General features: G+C 37.6%; 1 protein-coding gene across 1 annotated transcript in view; it reads right to left on the bottom strand.

The window, feature by feature from the left end:
* The window catches only part of LOC149285928 (bile salt export pump-like), a 29687-nt gene extending 12358 nt beyond the window's left edge, over positions 1-17329 (bottom strand). The window contains exons 1-13 of the mRNA XM_089494654.1: positions 17257-17329; positions 16750-16768; positions 16218-16269; positions 15607-15848; positions 15005-15092; positions 14161-14294; positions 13426-13597; positions 9817-9941; positions 8825-8999; positions 8408-8521; positions 7608-7718; positions 7074-7199; positions 6300-6503 (exon numbers count right to left, since the gene is read on the bottom strand). Of these exons, the coding sequence (XP_089350780.1) occupies positions 6300-6503; positions 7074-7199; positions 7608-7718; positions 8408-8521; positions 8825-8999; positions 9817-9941; positions 13426-13597; positions 14161-14294; positions 15005-15092; positions 15607-15848; positions 16218-16269; positions 16750-16768; positions 17257-17326 (1632 nt within the window). The 5' untranslated portion in view covers positions 17327-17329. The remainder of the gene's footprint in view (positions 1-6299; positions 6504-7073; positions 7200-7607; positions 7719-8407; positions 8522-8824; positions 9000-9816; positions 9942-13425; positions 13598-14160; positions 14295-15004; positions 15093-15606; positions 15849-16217; positions 16270-16749; positions 16769-17256) is intronic.
* Between the last annotated feature and the right edge of the window lie 3215 nt (positions 17330-20544).

A 20544-nucleotide genomic window follows, 5' to 3' on the forward strand; every position in this document is an offset into this window, starting at 1 on the left:
CTGATGTGGCATATTATAGCACTTGTTATATAGTGTAGGTTTTTAGCATTGTTGTACCAAATTACATAAATGTTAATACTGATTTATGCAGATGGACAGGACATGCATTAATATTTGAGGCTTTATTAGAAAAATGGATGATAAACCTGTGTTATCAAGCTATAGTATATCAATAAAATATTTCTTTTTAAATGCCTTTTTAAATAAAATATGCTTTTTGTTAATAAGGGTCTGTGCAAAACAATGATGCTCAAAAAAGTGCACAATTCCAATGTTCTTTTTGAATTATGGGTGAGAATGTGCAGATAAGGACAAAAGCTATGTCATTTTTGTATTCGTTAGTCACTGTTACATGGGCGCTTTAACCTGAGTATACCTGCTACTTTATACATAGGGCTTGGAATGCATGAGCCAGTCATGAGTAAATCTGAGCATGGCAGCAAGCAACAGATTCGGTATGGTTATAGTGTGCGAAAACCGGATAAAAACATTCCACCATTTGGCAAAATAAAATACAATTCTGTCAATATAAGCTAAAAACAATATTTGCACTATTTGTGCTATTGTCACTTTTTTTTCCACACAATAGACATACTGAATATGCCGATTTTTAGACAAAAAAGGGTAAGATCATTTGTTTATAAACAACTTAAATCATGATGGCATGCCTTTGATAAAATTTATGTCTGCTTCTGTTTGACTGGGTTTTGAATTCTTACTATGCAGTGTTTCATTAAACTGTTACTTAAACTGTTAATTGGTTAATGGAACTAAGATAAACATTATGGAAATGAATGTACACCACATTTATATTTCAAACTTTGGAAGATCTGCAAAACTCTGCCTCATACTGCCACTCCTAATATAATAATACTATTCTAGCATTAACTTGAAATGTTTTTTTTTTAGGTTTGTAAACTAAAAGCACATTTGATAATAACATAATTTTAATAAACATACCTTTAAAAATATAATGCCAAAGAATAAAGTACTAAAAAAAAAAAGGTAATCTTCTTACCCTCTAAAAGGTATCATATTGTGCAAATGATGAAGAGGGCCTTTAAAGGAGGTTGACTAGCTAACAAAAACTAATTTCACGATTGACCCTTTACATAGCCTATTTATCTTGACATGTTCAATACTGGGTTATCACGGTTGTATGTGGTATCTCTTCTGATTATTTTTTTACTATTTTAATTTGCTTCCATAGCTATAGTTTCAAAACAGAAGGAACACAGAGAACAGAAGCTTCTAAAGACAAGACCAGTTCAACAGGAAAGGGGGGAAAAAACCCCACCCATATTTGCTACTAGAAATGGCACATCTCAGAATGAAGACAATGGAAATGGAGCTCATCCATCGAATTATGATAACAATCCCAGTTTACTCAAGGAAAGGCAATCAAAAGAGTACCAAGAAAGTCTAGGTCAGAACAAGCAAGGGCAAACATATAGAGCACGCAATGAACATAACCAAAGTAAAGGAAGAGAGATTCGAGATGTGAGTGAAACTGAAACACAATCCAATGAGCAACACTCTAGAGAAAGGACAACTATGGAATCAGAAGAAGAGAAAAGACAGGAGTCTGGAGAAGAACATGAGTCAGATGACAGCAAAGAACATGAATCTCTAGAAAGCAAGGAACTTGAATCAAGAGAAACCAAAAAGCAAGGGAGAAGGAAGGTACATGAGTCAGGCAATAGAAAAGTTCATGGGGAAGTACACGATATAGATGATGAAGAAGCACAGGGCATAGATGATGAAGAAGCACAGGGTATAGATGATGAAGAAGCACAGGGTATAAATGATGAAGAAGCACAGGATATAGATAATGGAGAACCACAGGGTATAGATGATGAAGAAGCGCAGGGTATAGATGATGAAGAAGCACAGAGTATAAATGATGAAGAAGCACAGGATATAGATGATGGAGGAGCACAGGGTATAGATGATGAAGAAGCACGGGGTATAGATGATGAAGAAGCACAGGATATAGATGATGGAGAAGCACAGGGTATAGATGATGAAGAAGCACGGGACCTAGGTGATGGAGAAGCACAGGGTCGAGGTGATGGAAAGGAGCAGGATCAAAATGATGGAGAAGTACAGGATCTAGGTGATGGGGAAATGCAGGGCCTAGGTGATGAGGAAGTGCAGGATGTAGCTGAGGGAGAAGAGCTGGAGGTGACAAACACTAAAGGCCACAAGCAAGAAAGAACTAAACGAGACATAAACAAAAGGACCCAAGGCGTAGGCGATAAATCAGGTCAAAGAGGAGGAGAGAAGAATGAACATCATACAGCTGTTAAAAGTGGACAGAGCTTTATACATAGGAATCAGAAAAATAATGGAACAGATCCAATCGCTCTACCAGAAACATCTGAAAGAAAAAGATCAGGTAAACAAATATAAAGTATCTCCATTCATATAATGGGAGCCTGACATCACTCAAACATTTCAGATATGTCTATGTAGAAAATACAATGAGAAAATGACTGTATATGTAGTATAAGGGCGTGACTTATGTTACTGTGGCACAACCTGGTACGGCACCGGTTCCAGTGTCTAATGGGGCAATGCTACACCCCACAACCTTGCTTATACCTTACTTTTACCTCTCCCACTGCCATTGCTCATACCTTCACCAGCCCCATCAGTTCCTCTCCTATCCCTTAAACCCAACATTCTATTCCTTTTCACAAAATAACAATCTGTCTCCTTCTCAAACTACTCTTCACTCTTTCTCAAATCCATGACTTATTACTCCCTCCCAATGAAAATCCTGCACCCATTTATCCTGCCTTATTAACATTTAGAAGGTGCCCTTTAGACAGAGTTGTGCTGTGTTTCACATGTTCTTGTCCTGCCCTTTGCTATGGATACCATTATCTACAAAGAAAATCAATTAAAAGGGAAAATGGGTGAAAATCCTGGCCAATAGAAGAGGTTGCTATCAGAAAGACGGTAGTATAAAGGGAGTCCAGTTCCACTTAAATCATGATTGAAAAATAAACAATTTAAAAGCAAGGAAGAGTTGAAAAAAAACAACAGCATCAGGAAGGTCTAGGTAAAGAAGAAGAGAGCTGATATTGCATTTGGGTCAAACAATGAGTATAACTATGGCAAAGCAATAGGTATTCAAGATTTGAGTAAATAGAGCACAATTTAAAGTAACTGATGGGGAAGTGCAGCATCGGAAAGAACAAACAAGAAGGAAATGCTTCATGTGTTATGTCAGTATGTGTTTCAATTCTTCTAATGGCATTTGTGTTGTATTTGTGAGTTAGAATGACAATGTTTTAGTGATGCACATACTAAAAGTCTGATTTCTAAATTTACAGGTCTACATGCAAGACCTAATGAGCATTTAGGTCAACCCTGCAGCAAAACATGTATATGTAAAGGAAACCAGCTAACACAGCGTGATCATGGGCATAATCAGAATGAAAGTAAAACTGCACACGAACGGACTACCGAAACAAGTCATGAACATGAATATGAGTGCGACTGTGAAACGAATGAAAAGATTAGAGAACTAAGGGATTTAAGTAGAAAAGAAAGTGCACCAGGGCAAAGTAAAACTCAAAAGCCCGGTGAAAGAAAGGGCCAGGAGCAAGGTGAGAAAAAAGACCAGAAGCCAGGAGAAAGGAAAGGACAGGAGCAAGGTAAGAAAGACCAGAAGCCAGAAGAAAGGAAAGGGCAGAAGCAAGGTGAGAAAAAAGACCAGAAGCCAGGAGAAAGAAAAGGGCAGGAGCAAGGTGAGAAAAAAGACCAGAAGCCAGGAGAAAGAAAAGGGCAGGAGCAAGGTGAGAAAAAAGACCAGAAGCCAGGAGAAAGAAAAGGGCAGGAGCAAGGTGAGAAAAAAGACCAGAAGCCAGGAGAAAGAAAAGGGCAGGAGCAAGGTGAGAAAAAAGACCAGAAGCCAGGAGAAAGGAAAGGACAGGATCATGGGCACAACAAACACTGCAAAGCCAGAGGGATAAGAGATCTAATTAAGACTAAACATCCAGGGCATCAGCCAGAAGGAAAGGTCCATATGCATGGCAAAGCCAGGGAAATAAGAGATGTGAGTAATAGTAAACATCTTGGGCAAAAACAATGTCAAAAACCAGGAGAAAGGGAAGGGCAGGAACCAGGAAAAAGAACTGGTCAGAGGCCAGGAGAAAGAGAAGGGCAGACTCCTGCGCATAACAAGCATGACAAAGCCAGAGGAATAAGAGATGTGAGTAATAGTAAACATCTTGGGCAAAAACAAGGTCAAAAACCAGGAGAAAGGGAAGGGCAGGAACCAGGAAAAAGAACTGGTCAGAGGCCAGGAGAAAGAGAAGGACAGACTCCTGCGCATAACAAGCATGACAAAGCCAGAGGAATAAGAGATGTGAGTAATAGTAAACATCTTGGGCAAAAACAAGGTCAAAAACCAGGAGAAAGGGAAGGGCAGGAACCAGGAAAAAGAACTGGTCAGAGGCCAGGAGAAAGAGAAGGGCAGACTCCTGCACATAACAAGCATGACAAAGCCAGAGGAATAAGAGATGTGAGTAATAGTAAACATCTTGGGCAAAAACAAGGTCAAAAACCAGGAGAAAGGGAAGGGCAGGAACCAGGAAAAAGAACTGGTCAGAGGCCAGGAGAAAGAGAAGGGCAGACTCCTGCGCATAACAAGCACGACAAAGCCAGAGGAATAAGAGATGTGAGTAATAGTGAATTCTCAGGACAAAAACAAGGTCAAAAAACAGGAGAAAGGGAAGGGCAGGAACCAGGAAAAAGAACTGGTCAGAGGCCAGGAGAAAGAGAAGGGCAGACTCCTGCGCATAACAAGCACGACAAAGCCAGAGGAATAAGAGATGTGAGTAATAGTGAAATCTCAGGGCAAAGGGAAGTTCAGCAGCCTGGAGTAAGGGGAGCGCAGGAACCAGGAAAAAGAGTAGGTAATCACCAAGGGGAAAGGGAATGGCAGGAACCAGGAAAAAATAATGGCAAACCACTAGAAGAAAGTGAAGAACAGGAATTGAAGCAAAATAAAGTAAGAGGGACAGGAGATGTCAATGACAATAAAACACAAGGGAGAAAGAAAGGTCATCACCCTAGAGAAAGGGGAGAGCAAGAGTTGAGGCAAAGGAATATGAAGAATAAAATAGAAGATGGGACACATACTTCAAAACAGAATAAGGGCTTAGAGAAAGCAGAAGAAAAAAGCGGAATTGTGTGGGATGCAATAGAAGAAAAAAAACATAGGATGAATGAAAATAAGGGGCTGGAGATAGCACAAGAAAGGAAAAATATTCAGGGTCATGTACAGAGGGGAGGAAAAGAGAGAAATTAGAAAAATATATATATACAAAAAGAAGCACAGACAACTCAAACACTTCTATTGCAGACAATCATTATCCAAGGGAAATTAGGAGAAATTTAGTTAAGAAAACAAACAACCTTAACTTGAGTAGTACCCAAAGAAAGCATGCGAAGTATCAGCTTCAATAATGTTAACAAAAATAACTGTTTAATTTACAACATGAAATGTATAACACTAAGTTTGAATGTTTGTACTATGGAGATAATGTGCAATTAAAAGCATTTAAGTGAAATACCTGACTATTCACGTGTGACTTTTCTATCAAATACAGTAAACTGATGCAAGTGCAATCTTTATCATCTACATTGCTGAATATTGTAAATTTGATTTGATTACTTGGGCCTGATGCATGCTTTTAATGCATATCCACTAATAATATCCTGTAAACAATAGAATTGGGGTAGCTGTTTTTTTGTAAAAAGTAAAACAACTTTTATTAAATATGATCTAAAAAAAAGATATGAAAAAGGCACTTTTAGTTTAAAAGTCTTAGTTGCAATAGGAATCAGCAGCAATGTAAATGATGTAGTAAGCTACTGTTTTTTTGCTTTACTGAGAGACTCTGCATTTCTTAATGAAAGCCGCTTGACTTAAAAAGACGCCTTTTTCGAAAGCAATGCCCACAATACAAGTGAACGGGGTCTCCTTCTAATAAAGTGAGAGAGCCCTCCTGTTGATTCAAATTTACTCCAATACTGGCTGCCAATAATAATGCTGCCTAATGCCGATCAGTGGAGTGTGCTCCATCCCTATGGGTCGAATGGGGACACAAAAAAACATCTGCTAATACTATCATCACCCTTTACATTAGGGGCATCTGACTCCATCCACTAGGACCACATTTTTGACATAGCATAGATACTCTATGGTAATAGAGAAACCCTAAGAATCTAGCAGGATCTTAGTATTTAGACAACAGACAAAAATGATATATAAATATAATTACCTGTGGTAGATCCATGATAAAGTTGTAGGCATTGGCTTCTTTTGCAGCTGTGATTATTTCTTCCATTGTTGCATTTTCTTTGCCAAAGCGAATATTCTCTGCGATTGTGGTAGCAAACAAAACTGGTTCTTGTTCTACAATACCAATCAGGGAGCGTAGCCACTGAATATTGAGTGAACGTACATCATGGCCATCTAAGGTCACCTGTGAATAATAAATTGATAATAGTTAATGTCACGTCTTCCATAACTACTTTCAATAATGTTCAAAATCAAAAAATCCTGAGTTGATAAACAAGTAACCATATTTTAATTACCTAAATTAAATGATAAAAAACACATACTGTAGAAATAGATCAATGGCATTATTAACTAATAAGAATAAAATTTTGTTCATCCTATTTAACCAGCATAACTGGGAATTTCCTAGGGCTATCCTCCCATACCACTCATACTCCTTTTCCTTATGTAAAACAGAAAGGGTGTGTCATGGTTAAGAAGGCACAGATAACCACATGTTACACAGAACTGGCTCCCCATAGAGTGTCAGGATCAGGATGGGCCTGGGTTGGGAGTAGTCATGGACAAACTCATTTCAGGGACTCCAGGCGAAATCTGAAGAGTTCCCAGGTATGGTAACCAGTCAACCCACCATTGATGGATTTAGCAAATCCACTAACATTGACAAGACAATGTCGTATGATAATATGAACACAATTCATGTCCTCTATCCCTTAATGTTACTAAAAAAGAGTATCAAACGTGGTTCACTCACCATTCCTTCATCTGGATCATAGAAACGTTGGATAAGTTGAATTGTTGTACTTTTTCCAGCTCCACTTGGCCCAACAAATGCCGTTGTCTCTCCAGATTTTATAATCATGTTTAATTTGTGTAAAATCTACAAAAAGGAAACGTTTCTAGTTAAGACCACAACTCACTCTTGTCAAGGGATGTCTCACTCACTCCTCAAGGGCCAAAGTTTTTGAATAGCCCATCTCAATTAAAATGAATTCAATTACTTGTTTTCAGGCAGGGATACACAGAATTACTGGACTGTTTGCCTGAGACCCGAGGGTGAGCATCGCTGTTGTGAGATTAGATCTGTAACTGTCCATGCAAACTTCAAAATATATTCTTTCCCAATAAAGTACCTCCTATAAATTTGGGCAAGTACATGGGGATGAATCACTCACCTCTACAGCACTAAAATAACTATTAAATGCTATTAAGAATCTGGATCGGAATCTTATCGTATTTTAATTGTCTATCGTTATTATCTTTCATGAACATAATATTTCATAGTTACCTTTACTTCAGGTCTAGATGGGTAATTAAAGGTAACATTATGGAATTCGATTTCTCCTTTCACTTTATCCAGCTTGTAGCCTTCTTCAGACATGCAATCTATTTTTGGCTCCTACGACAGAAGGAAGAAAGGAAACGTTTGCTTAGGGTCTTCTTTCCACATTGCCTTATGATTTAAATGGGTGATATATAAACAGCCTCTCAGCAGAAATGGTAGGGGCTAATACACTTATGGAATATAAACATACAAGGGATTGGCATAACGCTATCCTGAATTAAGCACTGATTAAGGATTGAGTCTTGACGCAGGAAAAAAACAGGCAGATTGGATGTGTTGAATGGCTCTTATCTGCAATCAAATTCTGCTTTTCTTTAACCTCATGATGGGTTACTTTGATTGAATGTAAAATAGTGGTACAAACTTTTGTATGTTTAAATTATGAAAGCAGACTTTCCATATGCATAGATAATAAGAGAAACTCGGCGAAGAGCATGTCAGCAGACATGAGTATTGCCTGTCATTTTATCTTAAAATAAGTATTAAATATATTTCTATCTAAAAAACATTTTGCTCTTTGTATAATCAATAATTATTAACCCATGCATTCTTTAGGTTTTATTGTTGAAACGGTAAGTTGTAGGTGAATAGAAAGATGACACATTTCATGACAATGAAGGTGGTCCAGAAGCGTTGGAATCATAATTTAGAATAAAACTAGAGAGCTGCCCGCTGGCTATTGATTATCTAAACCAATTATTTTGGCACTTTAAATTACAATACATCTTATGACAAAATCTTACATTATCAATAGTTTCATAAATGTTGGTGGCAGCTCCCCTTCCAGAGGCGAAGGCTTGCAAGCAAGGCGATGCCTGTCCTAGATTCAAAGCACCCACCAACACACCGAAAAACACCTGCAATGCAAGAAAACATAATTATCAGAGGAGGTGCTGTATTGAATGAATTGCCATCTTCTATGAAGCCACCGTGGACAAGATGTAAATTATATTAGATTATAATGGAAAGTAAGTAATTGCCTTATATTTTAGACAAGAATTTACAAGAAAAGCAACATTTAGAGGAATTAAACACTTAAATATTTGGGCACTGGTTCTCCACGATGAAGAGAAGTAAGAACATCTGGATGGATCCATAATTTATTATTATTCATGTTGAGATGAAACCTGTTAATGGCTTGTTGCATTATTGTCATTTACCTGCAAAAGGTTTCCTGGAGTGTATTCCTCTTCTTCAAGGACCAGTTTGGATCCATACCAAAAGGCCAAAGCATAACACAGGAAGATAATAAACCACATGTATCCAGTGAAAAACCCCATTATTACACCTTTTCTTATTCCCCAACGCTGGGCATACACCAGATTTTTGTCATATCTGTGTGAAATAGAATAAAAAAAGAAGAATTACTCCAATGCATGATAAGAATTTCTATATAGTGCAGCAGGCATAACAGAAACAAACGCTAGGAAAGCTGGTGAGATATCCCAGTTGATAAATACCCTGACTTCAGAACCTGATCAAATCTCAGGGTCACAGGTTCTGCTTCCCAAAAGTGTCAACTCAGCCCTTCATCCTTCAGAAGTTGATTAATGAGTACCATCGATCGAGTATTAACAACATCTTTTATTCAGCCTCCGATTCAGTTCATTCTGAGAGTCCCACTGGGATAAAGGTGCTATGTAAACACTTAATGTTTTGTTATGAGACCTTTTTAGCGGGACATCTAATAAACACCGCTTGCATTGAATGAGCATTCAGATCGTGACAAGAAGAAGCCCAGCACATTTGCAACTAAGATACTAAAATGTTATACTCTCACTCTTCAGTTCGATTTTAATGTATAAGTTTATCATAAAATGTATACACAGGAACTCTAGTTGTTCAGAGAGCTTTTACCGAGCATGAATCTGATTTGCACACCTTTATATCCAAGTTCATGTGACCCATAAACAATGAGAGTCAATTTTCCACTAAAATATATAAAACTAGCTTCCAAAATATACAATGATCTGTGTGCAAAATAAAAATCAACCATTCTACTCCACAGTTATTACAACTTAGATTTTCAATCCCTTTTCTCAACAAAATAAACTATACCTGCAGTGGACTAAATTGGGACAGCTGAATAAATCTGAATAATACTGAATACAATCTACATTAACAAACTCCCTTTAACATGAATATTTCATACCTCTCAACTTCTTTCAGTTCTCCACCAAAAGCAGCTACTGTTCTTATGCCAGAGAGGACCTCATCTGCAACTGCTCCAGCTTTGGCATAAGCCTGTAATTCTCTACCTGTTAATTTCGCCACAGCCTAAGGACACGGATATAATAAATGAGAAATAAATGTATAAGTTATAAACTGAACATCAGCAAATGCTATCCTAAAGAAGAAATCTATGTTTGGGCAATTTCCCCTCTTCCATGCTGTGAAAAATGATACATTTTTGCATTAATGTTGCTGCTTTCATCGGTGAGATTAGGGTATCGGTACCTGGGTGCAGCATTTCTTCAGTGTGTCCTCTATAACTAAAACAAATGCATTAACACTCAAACTTACTCTAACACCCACCCACTCTAACATCATAAATTAACAAATACATACACACACTGTCACACCTCTAACCCTAGGCTTAACACCCACATATACACACTAACAACATACACTAACATACACCCACACACTCATGCTAACACCATATACTGATACACACAAAATAACACCATACACTAATGCACACACTCTACTGACATACAGTAACACTCACTACCACCATACAATTACACCTATACACACACGCTTAACATACCATGCCAGCAGTGTGCTGCCCAACAGATACACACTACCTCAAGCTGCAATAAAAATGTAACATGCACTTGATTACATTTGGCACCCACTAGCCTTAAAGTGCCAGGGCCACGTTTCATCCCCAGCATAGTTGGTAGATAAACGTATCTCCAGTAAACAACAATTTATTGTAAGAGCAAAGAAGGCTGTGGGGCAGTGAAATAATATGTGGGACTACCATCAAATTAATGCCCTGTATAACAACTTGCACAATTTGCCCAGGGATATCTTTATATAAACCTTAAAATTGTTGTTTACTGGAGATAGCAAATAAACAAGGCAGCTAATCACAATGAGGTGGTTATTATGGGGGACTTTAACTATCCCGACATAAACTGGGAAACCGAGACCTGTGAATCTCATAAAGGAAACTGGTTTCTGACTATAAGTAAGGATAATTATCTGTCCCAAATGGTACAGGACCCGACCAGAGGGGGCGCCCTACTGGACTTAATATTAACCAACAGACCTGACAGAGTAACTAATGTGCAGGTCAGGGGACATCTAGGAAATAGTGATCACAATATGATGCATTATAACTTGTCCTTCAATAAGGGAACTCTTAGAGGAGCCACAAGAACTATGCACTTTAGGAGGGCAAAGTTTGATCAACTAAGAGAAGCCCTTAACACTGTAAATTGGGAAAATGTCCTCAAAAACAAGAGTACAGACGCTCAATGGGAGATTTTTAAGAATATCTTAAATTCTCACTGTGAAAGGTACATACCGTATGGGAATAAAAGAGTCAGGAACAAGAGAAAACCAATGTGGATAAATAAAAATGTAAAGGGGGCAATAAATGGCAAAAAAAAGGCATTTAAGCTACTAAAACAAGAAGGCAGTGAGGAAGCACTAAAAAGCTATCGGGAAAAAAATAAAAAATGTAAAAATCAGATAAAAGCAGCAAAATTGGAGACAGAAAGACTCATTGCCAAAGAGAGTAAAACAAACCCCAAAATGTTCTTTAACTATATAAATAGTAAAAAGGTTAACAATGAAAGCGTTGGCCCCTTAAAAAGTAATGAGGGAGAAGTTATAGACGGGGATCAGGAAAAAGCTAATCTATTAAATATATTCTTCTCTGCTGTATTCACAGAGGAAAATGAAATGCCAGGTAATATACAGCAGGATGAGATAAATGCCCCAGTACATGTCGCCTGTCTAACCCAGGAAGAAGTGCAGTGCCGCCTAAAAAAAATCAAAATAGACAAATCACCAGGTCCAGATGGCATTCACCCCCGCGTTCTAAGGGAGTTAAGTAATGTAATAGACAGACCCCTATTTCTAATATTCAAGGACTCTATAGTGACAGGGTCTGTTCCCCAGGACTGGCGCATAGCAAATGTTGTGCCAATATTCAAAAAGGGGACAAAAAGTGACCCGGGGAATTATAGGCCTGTTAGTTTAACTTCTGTTGTGTGTAAACTGTTTGAGGGTTTCCTAAGAGATGCTATTTTGGAGTATCTCAATGAAAATAAGTGTATGACTCCATATCAGCATGGGTTTACAAGGGATCGGTCCTGTCAAACTAACCTGATCAGCTTTTATGAGGCGGTGAGCTCAAGACTGGATCGGGGTGAATCGCTGGATGTCGTATATCTTGATTTTTCCAAAGCATTTGATACGGTGCCACATAAAAGGCTCGTACATAAAATGAGAATGCTTGGGCTGGGGGAGAATGTGTGTATGTGGGTAAGTAACTGGCTCAGTGATAGGAAACAGAGGGTGGTTATTAATGGTACATACTCTGAGTGGGTGACTGTTGCTAGTGGGGTACCACAGGGGTCAGTTTTGGGTCCTATTCTTTTTAATATATTTATTAATGACCTTGTAGAGGGATTGCATAGTAAAGTATCAATCTTTGCAGACGATACTAAGCTCTGTAACGTGGTTAACACAATAGAGGACAGCGCACGATTACAAATGGATCTGCATAGGTTGGAGGCTTGGGCTGGGATGTGGCAGATGAGGTTCAACACAGATAAATGTAAGGTTATGCACATGGGGAAGAAAAATCCAGGCTGGGAATATGTATTAAATGGGAAAACACTGGGGACGACTGACATGGAAAAGGACTTAGGAGTTTTGGTTAACAGTAAATTTACCTGTAGCGACCAGTGTCAGGCAGCTGCTGCTAAGGCAAATAAAATCATGGGGTGCATCAAAAGGGGCATAGATGCCCACGACAAGGAAATAATTCTACCCCTGTACAAGTCACTAGTCAGACCACACATGGAATACTGTGTACAGTACTGGGCACCAGTGTACAAGAAAGATATAGTGGAGCTGGAGAGGGTTCAAAGACGGGCAACCAGAGTAATAAGGGGAATGGGAGGACTACAGTACCCAGAAAGATTATCAGAATTGGGGTTATTTAGTTTGGAAAAAAGACGGCTTAGGGGGGACTTAATAACTATGTATAAATATATAAGGGGACAGTACAGAGATCACTCCCAGGACCTATTTATACCCAGGACTGTATCTATAACAAGGGGACATCCTCTACGGCTGGAGGAAAGAAGGTTTCTACACCAGCACAGACGGGGGTTCTTTACAGTAAGAGCGGTGAGATTATGGAACTCTCTGCCAGAGGAAGTGGTGATGGTAAACTCAATAAAAGAGTTCAAAAGGAGCCTGGACGTGTTTCTTGAAAGCAATAATATTACAAGTTATGGATATTAGATTAATAGGGACAGAACGTTGATCCAGGGATTTATTCTGATTGCCATATTTGGAGTCGGGAAGGAATTTTCCCCCTGGTATGGGGCAATTAGCATCTGCTTCATAAGGGTTTTTTGCCTTCCTCTGGATCAACACAGTAGGGACACAATATGTATATAGGTTGAACTTGATGGACTTTGGTCTTTTTTCAACCTTATGAACTATGTTACTATGTTACTATGTTACTATGTATTTCTTTTTCATTTTACTTAAACTTATAAAATCTTACCAATGCCATAAGTGCTGCTCCAATTCCAATTAAAGGGCTTACAGCGATAATGACCAATGTCAGTTTCCAGCCGTTAACAAATCCTAACAGGAACCCAGATAAGAATGTAGTGAATCTCTGGATAAATATCCCCACCTGATCAGCAATAGCATCATTAATTTTGTTTATGTCACTGCAATGATAAAAAGTAGCAAATTAATAATTGGTGAGGTTTCGTCATATTCTTTTTTTAAAACAGTGTTAACAGGCTCAGATCCACTAGTTTGGGGAACCATGTGAGTTGCCCAAGTCCATTCACTGCAAGGGTAGTATTTTTCCTATGGAATTAATTATTGAGCTAATATTCTTGTACAAGATGCTTAGAGTTTGCGTTAAATTCCCAGGGAGTCTAACTAGACCACCTGCACATATGCACAAAAAGCTTTCAATGGGAATAGGAACCAACATTCTCTCAGATTGTGGCAGGGGGTGGGAGCAATACCCTCCAGCTCTGGATCTGTACCATCTTTAGAAAATAAATGATTGTCTGCCTTTCTTGCAGGTAAAGAATGCATATTAAAATAAGTTTATATACATTCATCTGTGGTGAGGTTTGGGGCAGTAGACAGCAGTACACAATTATGTGATGTTTAATTATTATGTGTTGGCTTGATCCATTATTCATTGTTTTGTCTTGTTGGAACCTCACAATATATGAGATTTCTAGGTTCATAACCTTATAACCGTTATACTTACTCAGACATCCTGGTGTTCAGTTCACCTACAGACGTGCAGTCAAACCAACCAATCTCCATTCTCATGACTTTCCGAAAGTACAACTTTCTTATTCTCTGAATTTGCCGGGCAGCTGCCATGACCCAAAAACAAATCTGAGTAGGTGGTAAAACAAAGGTTACATGCAATATTTGTAGACACATCTTTTCCATTTTGTGGAATATTTTCAAACTATTGCCTGCAAAAATGTATCCTTATTTTACTCTGCATTTACCCAAGTATCAGTCAGTCTCTGAGCATAGTGCGCTTTTTTTTAAAATTGTGGATATTTTGCATGAAAACACATCTTTTATTTGTACATTGCTCAACAACCGCGAACCGAGATGTTCAGAAAGTACAGAAAATTCTAGTCATTTGTAATGCTCCACGGAAAATATTTCCCTTCCATTTGTCCTTTTTAGCCTTTATTATTATTTTCCAGGTAGGAACAAAGTGTAAGTGAACTTATTATTATTCTTTCAAGTTTATGATTCAACTTAATTTGGCCATTTCATAATTTCATAGGGCATATCGGGGGGAAAAAACATCATATGATGTCAGAACTCTTCTATAAAGCTAATATCAATTTGCTTCATACAAGTAAATACAAAAAATCTAGTTGTATAAGAATGATTTTCTTCTTTGGCATAAATATGTTAGATACATTTATCTCAATACTTGTGCTTAGCGTTCAAAAATGAAAGCAGCAGGATTATTTGGTTGTTATGGTGATGGCACTACTTTGCACAGGAATTGCTCTTTATACTGAAGATCCTACTGAGATAAATGGAAACAGTGAAAGTAAAGTGAGAAAATGTGTACTTACTTGAACATAACCAAGAAAGAGCACAGAACACCCAATCCCTGCGTAGTACAGAGCAAACTTTGTCATTTCTGCCTCAATATCCAGCAAGCTGTAAGCAAACATTGACAATTGTTTTGAGTTCTAACATAGCAGTCAAATGCATAACACTACTGAGGGTTACGGAGGAATAAGAGGGTATAAGAACAGGCTGCGTGCTTTTGGTATGTGTAATGGGTGCGCATAAGCATGCAAAGAGACATGTGGTTTGTGTATATTGTACATCCTGGTTGCATTCGGTGATTTGGTGGGATTTGTATCTGTATGCAAGAAAATAAGGGAGTCAGCGGCACTAGTGAGAAGAGGTTGGTGAAACAGCCATAGTCCATCATAAGATAACACAATGCTAAGCTACAACCCTAGTCCAGTTTACTGCTACTGGAGGGGGTTAATCCAGTTCCAGTTCTGGCTAAATGCTGGCTCAAGCACATCCTCTTGTCACCACACTGAGCCAGGTATTGGCTTTGAGTCTAGTAAGTACTGTATGTCATGGTCCCCCATTTTGGGTACATAGAATGACCCCATCCATCAGTCAACAATGTAAGTAATTTCTACCAACATCTTACCCACAGCTTGTAGTCTCATTATCTCCCTCTTCTTCAAAAGATTCATTAATCCACATGATGGTGTTATTGATACACGTTTTGTTAGGGTTCTCGAGCTCTTGTATTTCAATGTCATATAAAATGAATGTGTCAATCATGAGGCCAAAAACGAGTAACATGCATGGCTGGGCTGCTCCGTGAATAACTGCAGCGAAGCCCCCACAGACCATCAGAAAAGTTTCATAGCAGGTAGAAAATCTAAACTGGGGAGGAGAAAAGGGTTTAATTAGATAAATATCTCATATTTCAATAAGGAATGGTGTATAGTAATGTTTGCCCAATGTCAGGTGCAGTTGTTTCTTTTCAAAGGGTAGTAAATACTGTGGATATAGATGGCACACATGGTTTTTTTTTCTGTGGTCATTACGCATCTATATGTTTGTATTAAAAGAGCTCTAAATAAACTTTGGGAATCAAAGTGTTGAATACAATGGAATACACTCATTGAGACTAGAGAGATTGTATATCCTTCTCGATTTCTTAATTTTTTGTTACTCCAATCATTTTCCTAGTGTCTTGATTATGGGCATTTGGGTGGACAGTAATATTTCATCGTAAGGAAGCCTTCTTACCAACTGGAAGAATCCAACTCTAATGCTATCACTCGCATGTTTGCTTTTTGGCCTGTGGCAAACAGAAAATTTTATATGTTATTCACAATGTTTTTCCAATCTCTCAAGGCATTATGAAATAAATAATTACAGGAGATTTTAACCACAGCAACAAATACAGTACTTACTTTTCTTTCTTTAAAGACGACTCTCCATTTTCATATAGATTTCTGCTCAGAAAGGAAAAAAGTTAGGTGACTGTCTACTTCTCAGTTTTAATTTGTTGTATTTCATTTAAAGTTGATCCATAGATATAACGATCGTGAAACACACATTATGTTACATGGAGTCAAATCTCCCATTTTATACAGTGACTTATGCTATCTCTACAAATTGCATCATCATCATCTACCCATCTATCACGCCTGCAAATTGTCAAAAAAAATACTAGTCATTAAGATGAATCATTTAAATTTGAACTATTTGAAAGAAAATGTTAATTAAGTGTATCAGCCTGTGTAATGATTTCATAAATATTTAATATGATACTTACTCTTTCTTCTTGTAGTTATCTGCCAAAATAAAAATTCATAGTTACAATTTACAAAAGAAACTCCACAAATTGTACAATCCATTCTGATGCAACCACTGCATTTTTTATTTATAAAGATGCTATATGGAGAATGTAAATTCTTTCAGCAACTTGTATATGTTTCAAAGTATGTTTGCTGGTGTCTCACTTTTAATAATTGGATCAAACCGCATGATAATTAATGCATATGACTGATCGTTGCCATGCATTTAATTTAATGATAAGCCCTCCTGTAAGTATTTATGAATTCCTACATTGGTGAAGGTATATTACAAAATAAGTATGTAGGTATACAGACTACTATAATTTACAACTATAGCTGGTCTCAGCCATTGGACACACAATTGTAGCTTGTATGATTTTTTTTCCTAACACAAAAATGTTCTTCTGCTTTCGAAAAACCAATATAAATCCCCCAAAAGATGCTTGTTTACCAGAATTTTGCTTGATTAGCTCTTTTTCATTTACCTGAGTCATCCGATTCAAATGATTTATTGTCCTCCCCAATCTTCTTGATACTTTGCAGAGTGACTGACATGTTGGCCACTTTTTCTCAATCACAAATCTATAACACATGACACCAAATTAGTAAGAAGATATAAATAAGTAGAAAAATGATCCCTGGAAGCATCATTTCTAGTACTGTGAAATACCCAGATCATTTGCTTATGTCTATTTGCTTAACATATTACAATTACAATTACTGTTTTATGGAGAGCACCTGTGATATTATTTTTAATAATCCATAAGAAACTTAATAATATTTCAGTGTAATTTTCAATGTCACTCAATTGTTCTATTATTAATCTATGTGTATAATTACAAAATAAAGTATTTATGGGTAATAAAATGAACAGCTTTCTATAAAATCTCCTTTGATTTGTTCGTTCATACATCACTTTTTCAATATATGATTTTGTTTTATTCTTTTTTTGCTGACTTTAGTTTATATTTAGTGTTTTCGTTGCTTAGGTTAAAATCACCGTGTCAATAATTACTAGACTTGGGCACCAGGGGGCTCTTCGTGCTCATCTTCGGGGGAAAAAAATCTTCATATTCCGCGAATATTCGCCTGTTCCTGTCTTCTCTTCGGGCGAATATTCGTGGACATTCTTCGTGTTCGGTTTTTCTTCGTTTTCCTGGTTAAGGGGTTAATATGGGGTTAACGCAGCTCTGGCGCCAGGAGTTTAAATGTACGTATGAGCAACTCTATTGGTCGTCAGCAGGGGGCTCGTCTGCCATTGGTTGATGGCAGACGAGCCCCCTGCTGCTGACCAAAAGGGTCGCTCGTACAGACTGTTAAACTCCTGGTGCCGTAACTTACCCGGCACATCCCACTGGTCTCTCTCCCTGTTCAATTAGTTAAATGTCCGTACGAGCGACCAATAAAGTCGCTCGTACGGACATTTAACTAATTGAACAGGGAGGGAGACCAGTGGCATCTGCAGGGTAAGTTGCAGCATTGGGGTTTTAAAACCTCAATGCTGCAACTTACCCGGCACATCCCACTGGTCTCTCTCCCTGTTCAATTAGTTAGTCTGTGCCGGGTTAAATGTCCGTACGAGCGACCAATAAAGTCGCTCGTACGGACATTTAACTAATTGAACAGGGAGGGAGACCAGTGGGATGTGCCGGGTAACTTACAAAGACTGTGCGAGTGAGCCTATTGGTCACCTGCAGGGTCCAATTGGTTGATGCCAGGGGAGGTCCCTGTAGGCGACCAATAGGCTCGTTCGCACTGCCCTGTAACCCGTGATGGCGAACCTGCGGATTTCCACTTCCGGGAACTGCCGCGATGCCGCGATGCCGCGAAGACAAGGTAAGTTAGAAGGGGGGGGGGAATGGTAGACGAAGATGATCACGAAGATCTTCGTGGTGTGTGTCTTCGTTTTCGCCTACGTTTTACCGCCGCCATCTTCTCTTCGGCGTGTCTTCGGAACGAACACGAAAACGCACTCTTCGTGTTCGTTTTCATGTTCGTCCGAAGACGAATGCACAAGTCTAATAATTACCCAGGTACAATACCTTTACAGTAGCTGTTATATTATAACAGAGCAACTACATAAGTGAAGCCATGTCATTTTTGGTTCTGGAACATTTTAACATAATAATACCACGTGGGTTTGTCAGGTTTAAGAGTAACCAGAAGATGGTATTCTGACTAACCATGGTGTTTCTGATCTAATTTATCACTAATATCACATCCACTTCATAACTTGAATGCCCCAAAACAAAATAGCTTTTATCTCCTCTAGACTTCATATAGCCATTTTGTTGGATATTACATTAAGTATTATATTAAGTATTTCTGTAACTATATCACTATTTATGTATTTGAATGTTCTCTAACTTTAGTATGAATGAAGCTAAATTTAAGTGTTTATTTTCTTTGGGGGGGGGGTTAATGTTTTTCCAGAAGTCTATTGGAAATTTAAGAAATGTATGAATTGACATATGTGGGTAACAGAATAGTATCTCCCTAGGCTAACGTCCACTGAATTGTGTTTGTATCGTGACTAGAGGCTAACTACAATGTTCTCAATTAATCTTTTGCCTAGAACCTCTTGTACACAGTGGGTACAGCTGAACAATTACCTAATTTATGTTCATAAACATCCCCTGATTACAGTAATACCCCACATACATATTTTTTTGTTCAAGAAGACCACATCCATACTTTACATATTACCCTGTATTATGCATTTGTTCATACTACTGAAGGTAGTGATTTTTTTATATATATTATTTTTACTGGTAGTGGCAGGGTTAGGGGATATTGGGGCACTTTTAGCTTTGGAGAGCTCTTATACATGTTGGCTCCTTATAGGTTTAATTTAATTTTTACATTAGATTTTCTAAATGTATTTTTATTTTCAAAAAAAAAATTTGAGGTGGTAGAATTTTTTTTTTCTCTCTCTCCATGTAAAACATCTACTCCTCTGACACGCAATTACAGGAAGTTAGCTAATGGCAGAGCTTCTTAAAAGCCTTTATAGGTGTTCTTACACCAGACTTTAGTGGCATTTCTAGGTTTGTATATCTGGTTGTAATTGCAAGTAAAGGACAGGAGTTCACCCCCATAATAATAGTTATAGTGCTAGAATTAAGTATACATTACATTGAGATGGTAAGATTTATGAGAGAGACTCATCTTTTATATATATATATAAATTTATAAATACATTTTATGTAACAATCCTAAAGAAGTTAAAACCTTGAAAACACAAAATACATGCTGATGTATATAACTATGTACAATATTTATCCAAATCCAAACTGTTTACAACAAATACGACCCTATTTAAGTCTGTTAAAGCTCATTAATAGTAACATCAATGTTATCTAACATCAAACTCAAAAGAATAATTGGTGTTAATACAGTTGAAGTAGATGCAATGTTATGTAACTCATTATATTCAGTATAGTTTAAGGTTAGAAAGTGCAGGTATTGCATATATATATATATATATTATATATATATATAATGATTTTAATACATATATGTATATATATAAATTTATATATAGATATATATAGTTTTTCTGTATTTCTGCAATACATTTTATAATTAATTAAGTAATGGAGATATTACTTGCCTGTGACTGGCAATGAGACGTGTTCTCTGTCTGTCAACCACAAAAAAAAAAAAAAATTCTGTCAGCGCTGTCAGCATGCAGTTTGTATGTCCATATCGGATCCCTGCTTAGAGGGTAAATGAACACTTTTAAGAACTGAAGCTTTTAAGAGTATATTTTG

Source organism: Sceloporus occidentalis, unplaced genomic scaffold (assembly GCF_023333645.1).
Source record: "Sceloporus occidentalis isolate IW3139 unplaced genomic scaffold, rSceOcc1.0.p SCAF_74, whole genome shotgun sequence".
NCBI lineage: Eukaryota > Metazoa > Chordata > Lepidosauria > Squamata > Phrynosomatidae > Sceloporus > Sceloporus occidentalis.